General features: G+C 49.8%; 1 protein-coding gene across 3 annotated transcripts in view; it reads right to left on the bottom strand.

Annotated features, from left to right (window-relative positions):
* Nucleotides 1–5,139, bottom strand: part of MKRN4P (makorin ring finger protein 4, pseudogene) — a 24,125-nt gene extending 18,986 nt beyond the window's left edge. For 2 of the 3 annotated variants that reach the window (XM_015284432.4, NM_204742.3), the window contains exon 1: nucleotides 4,943–5,139. In XM_015284432.4, coding sequence (XP_015139918.2) covers nucleotides 4,943–5,106 — 164 coding nt within the window. In that variant the 5' untranslated portion in view covers nucleotides 5,107–5,139. Of the gene's footprint in view, nucleotides 1–428; nucleotides 4,645–4,942 lie in introns of those variants that run through there. The other variant, XM_046904028.1, reaches the window with a different exon arrangement.
* Nucleotides 5,140–5,295: the final 156 nt, after the last annotated feature.

Consider the following 5,295-nt stretch of genomic DNA (forward strand, 5'->3'; position numbering starts at 1 on the left):
CTTGTTTCAGCACAGCACTGCTTCCCCCATGTGTCAGGGCATGCAGATTCACAGCCACCTGCTGACTCAGATCAAGGAGCTGCTCAGATGTAACCTGACATTCCTTCTGCCACCCCTGCGGTTATTTTTAATGCAGCTCAGATCACCGCTCAGACCCATGCACAACCACCCTGCTAGTCCAGCCATAGGGCTGAAATAAGCAACTGAAGGAAAGGCAAAAGCTACAGTGAGCACTTTGGCTGAGAAGTACTTTACCAATGTAACTTAACTCTAAATACTGAAGCCTTGGAATGGGGTTCTCCCACTGCTGGTTACTCAAAGGAAATGGAGGTCCAAGGCCCTTTCCCACCCTACATCAAGAGGCTCCTTTAAACACAGATCCTCTAGAATTCTGAAACTAGCCACAGCACATTACATTAAGACAGTACCTTATAAAGGGGGAAGGAAAAAAACCTGAAGCACTCATGAGCTTAATTTAATTCCCATCACTTTCGCGTTGCATTCCCATGCAGTAAGCTCAGCGCCATTCTATGAGATAACTCAAGTGAGGGGGAGGGAAAGATCTCCAAGGATTACACCAACTCCACCTCTTGCCCAAAGGAGGGAAGTTTTGACTTTAACATCACCAAGAAATTAACATTGTACATGTGAAATTGCTGCATTTGGCTAAAACATGCTTTGGTCATACTTGAAAACTGGATATGTTAAAGCATGGAGTGCATTACTTTTGGCTTGACATGTAAAAATATGGAAGAACATCTTTACACACACAAATTTAAGTGTAATGTTGCACACTAGGAACACCAGCCTCTTCTCCCTGGATATAGGAAAAAAAAAATGATTGTCAAAACTGAAAACTGAACAGGCTACCTGCCTCACTCAGTGACATGCAGAAGGACATCCGAACGTTGCTTTCTGTCAAACACCCAGGGAACATGCACCACCTGATCTGAATAAGTGAAACTGGAGCAGGATAAGTATGTAACTGCATTCTCTCTGGGCGTCTTCATACAGCACTGCTCTGTCTTTCCTATTCAGATATAGGAACACAAAGTGGTGAGACCACACATGCTGTGACCATACCACATCCCCCCACTCAGTTCACTGCAAGACTGTACAAAGCTATGTGGTGCCAACACATGGAACAACCGATCCGGGAGGTACTAACTGTAGGCAGTGACAATTTAGCATTGAAAAAACATTGCAACTAATACCTAATTACATATCCTTTAACCAAAACAGCAAATCCTGCCTTTCACAGGCTGCTTAGAAAAGCCACAGAAATCAGGCTTTGCACATCCAAAAAGCATCTAACATGTAACCAACATTTCATGGGGGTTTTTTTTGGAAATGCATAGAGAAAGCTATCACCCAGGGCCATAGAATTAAATACCTTAAAATATCAGCTTTTAAAGAGTTTTTTTCCACTATCAGAAGGATATTACTTCTACTACTTGCCATAAGCTAGAGCAAAAGCACGTATAATGACTTCATTAAAAAGACAACACAGCTTAAAACACAGACTGCTGCATTCTAGAACCTTAGCATGTGCTAGCTGCTTTCAGATCATTTCCTTCAAGTGAGTCTTCACATGTGTAATCCAATTAGTGAAATCACTATGCAAGATCTCTCCCCACAGCTTTAGAAGGTTGCAATGAGTTTGCTTTCTCAGGTGTGGCTTGTCCTTTCCTTCAGATCCACTTAACTCTATCAGTCAACCGCATATGTTTATTAAACCACTGGTTTCATTGAGAATGTTACACCCAGCAACAGAGCTGAGTCTCCTGCAAGAACAGAAGCATTGCCATCACTGGCAGATGGGAACCTCCGAGGAACAGCCAGCTGCACCCACTGGCTGCTTCAGGACTGATAGAGGCTGAGAGCTCCTGGCGAGATGGAGGCAGCTGAGCAGAGACCAGGCATGCTGCTCCAGCACAGCACGTGTATATTCAGCCATGAGCTGCTGGCAAAATTCTACAGGAGTCAGCAACCTTATAAAAATGGAAAGACAAGACAAAAGTGGGTCTTAATAGCATTTACCTGCTTGTCCTTTCCTTTCCATAACCTTCTTCAGCAAGAAGGTAGTGGGAGGTGTCCAGAGGAGAGCTGCTAAGAAGGGGCTATGCATGCAGGTTTTTAAAAGGCTTGTGCACCACACCTTATCACCACTGCTACACCAAGTTAAGGAGGCCTACCTGTGTGCTTCAGATTCTCTTTTCTGTTTAATAGAAAAACAACACAATACCTGACCTCGGTTCTCGGAAAGAACAGCAGTTACACACAGCAGACAACTCTCAAAGCACACCACCTAGGTGCTAAAGGGTTTTATTTCTGTTCAGTTACTGAATGCAATCTGTTTACATCAACTTGATGAGCTGAAGTACCACTGCATGAGATCTGGAAAACTCAATTATCTGGAGCCAACAGCATTATCTTTGGTTTAAGTGTCAGCTATACCACCGCTCAGTTAAGTTTCGTGTCTAAAACAGGAAGGACTTGATAAGAACTACTGTTCTTTTTCTTCTTTTAGATGCATCAGTAATGAAAGGATCCGAATGTGAATAAGTTCTCGTGACCTACTGAGGAAGAAGATGAATTTGTTTTTCCACCCTGAGTGCTAAACTGAACCTGCAGAAAAAGCAGAAGAGCAGCAACTGCAAAACCACAAGTCTAGGAGAAATCAAAGGCCTTCCTCTCAGTCCCCGGTGTCTTGGAGCGAGATGCAATCACCCAGCCAAGGGTATCACCCCGACACACCAAGCAGCAAGAACACCCTCTAATTCTACAACTTCCCATTTTGGTAAAACAGCTGTATTCCTTCACCAACCACGAAATGCCAAGTCGTCGTATCGAAGATACTCCTGTTTGTCTGAAGTTTTTCAGGCAGTGTCTGCTGTTACCCATACGATGATTCAGATAAAGTTACAGATGAAAGGAACTCTGCAGCATTACTCAGAACAGAAGCTGCTCTAGACACTGCAGTGAAAAAAAACCTCTCGATTCTGGAATGATATTAACCCCTTCATCTCACAGTTAAATCCTCCAGCTCATTTACAAAGGTAAAACAAGACTTAAGAGTAAGTGCATTCTCTTAACAAGCAAACAGGAACTCCACCCCACCGAAACTTAACTCAGAAAAACCGAATTCTTATTACACAGTCCCAGAAGATTAGGCTGAATCGTTAATTTTACTTCAAAGCCTGAGGAAAGCTCTGCTTTCTGCAACTGGAGGGGGCCCGCTGAAAACAAACAAACAAAGAAAGGAACAAACAAGCACTGGGGTAGCTAAGAGGATTAGTCAAAAAGAACAATGGAGAGGCTCATTAGGTCGAAAGCTGAGATCTTATTTTTGTTTAAGCTCACATTACAGCACATGAATGTGTTCTTCTGCGATGAAGAAGCTTTCCTCAGCGTTTTGAAATAAATATATTTGTTCGACACACTCGCTGCCCGGTACAGGCACAGATCAGCTCGACTGCTCTGCAGTCACTGTCTGCAATCAACCGATTCGCTGTGTCTGGGCAAATACATACACCTCATCAACGTACTTCCCCTAATTAGGCTTTTCGGTCTTCAGAAACATACAGCAAATTCATGCAGAGGGAGCACCGACCTCTGCCCTCGCAGCTCACTGGAGAGCTGAGCTAAGCACCATTCCCAGCCATTTCCTCATCTCCGCCCTGTGCTTAACAGCCTTGCAGCAAACATTAACCTGGCTATTCATGGCCAAAGCTCTTTGCACGCAGTGGAGTACTCAGAACTGAGAACTGTTGTTTTCCAGATGAGCACCGTTAACGTGCTTAACGTGAGGCAATCCAAACAGTACTCAACAGTTAGCAAGGATGCCTCAGACACTGCAGGGCCCCCGCAGCAACACAAAGGGATGCAGCGAGCAGGCTGCTGAGAGAGCCAAGCACCGGCTCTCGGGGCCGCCCTTGGCTCCAAGGGGAAATGGCTCATAAAAGATCTCACGTGAGAATCTGGAGCCTCTTTCCCTTCCCAAAAGAAAAAGGAAATATCGTGTAAATGATTTGGAAAGAATTCGATCGGGAACGTGCTGTTAAATGAAATACAGAGACTTAAAAGTAGAAAAGAAAAAAAAAAAAAAAAGAAAGGAGATGCTTCTTAAACCCAGGCTTCGATCATCCGTTTGTGTCATAGGAAACCCTATTTCTATCTTTGCAAGAACTGCTTTATGTTCCTCTCAGCCTGCAGTCCCGGTTTAAAAATAGCCCCTCTGGCAGCGCTGCGACATGCGGCAAGATCTGCACGCTCATCTCCAAGAGATTTATCGGAAATGCAGTCTGAGGGGAAATGCAGATGCAAAATGACGCAGCGCTGCGAGCCGTGATGTAAGGCGGGCAGCGGCGCTCCTCGCGCGGTGGGAACGGGTCACGGCGGGCTGCGTCCTGAGCAAGGCCTCTCAGTAACATCCGCGCTATTAAGACATCTAAAGCCCGATTCGAACTCGACGGCTGGTGCTTCCCGCAGCCCCGCACCCCACAGTCCCTTTCACGGCGACCGCCGTGACTCAGGAGCCCCGCGGGCCTGGAGGGCAGCGCGGCCCGATCCCCAAGGGCGAGGCGGGCGCGGGCCGCAGCGCAGGGCCGGCTCCAGAGGGCGGCGCATGGCCGCACCGGAAGTACGGGCCCAGACGGCGACCTCGCTGCCCGCGGGGCCTCCCCGCCCCGGCCCTGCAGCGCGGGCTGCTCAGGGCGCGGCCCCGAGCCGCCTTCAGCCCCCAGCCTCCTTCAGAGGCTTACGCGGAGGGTGCGGGGTGGGGGGCGCTGCGGTGCCTACGTGAGCGAGGGGGGAGGGGCGCGGCGCCCGGAGGAACGGCCGCGTGGGGGGGAGAGGGGGGGGAGAAAGGGGGACAGGGGGAACGCAGGGAGGTGGGGGCGAAGGGACGCCGCCCCCGCGCTCCGCCGCGAGCAGCGCATACCTGCAAGTGACCTGCTTGGTCCAGCCGCCGCCCGGCCCCAGGGCGAGGGGCGGCACGGCCGCGGGCCCGAAGATGGTACCCGTCGCTCCCGCGGCGACGCTCGGCCCCAGGACCGCCGCCGCCGCGGCGTCCGCCGTTGTTCCCAGAGCCACCGCCTCAGCCATTACTGTTTATCCCACACACGGCGACAGCACCGGAACTTCCGGGAGCACATCCTTCCGGGCGGGCGGCGGCGGGGCGGGGCGGGGCGAGGAGAAGGACCGCCTCCCCGCCCGGCGGAGGCTCTGATTGGCGGAGCCGGCGGGGAAACGCCCGCTCACTCCAGAACGTTCCCGCCGCGCGGCGTTGCCCTC

This window comes from Gallus gallus, chromosome 1 (genome assembly GCF_016699485.2).
Source record: "Gallus gallus isolate bGalGal1 chromosome 1, bGalGal1.mat.broiler.GRCg7b, whole genome shotgun sequence".
Lineage (NCBI taxonomy): Eukaryota > Metazoa > Chordata > Aves > Galliformes > Phasianidae > Gallus > Gallus gallus.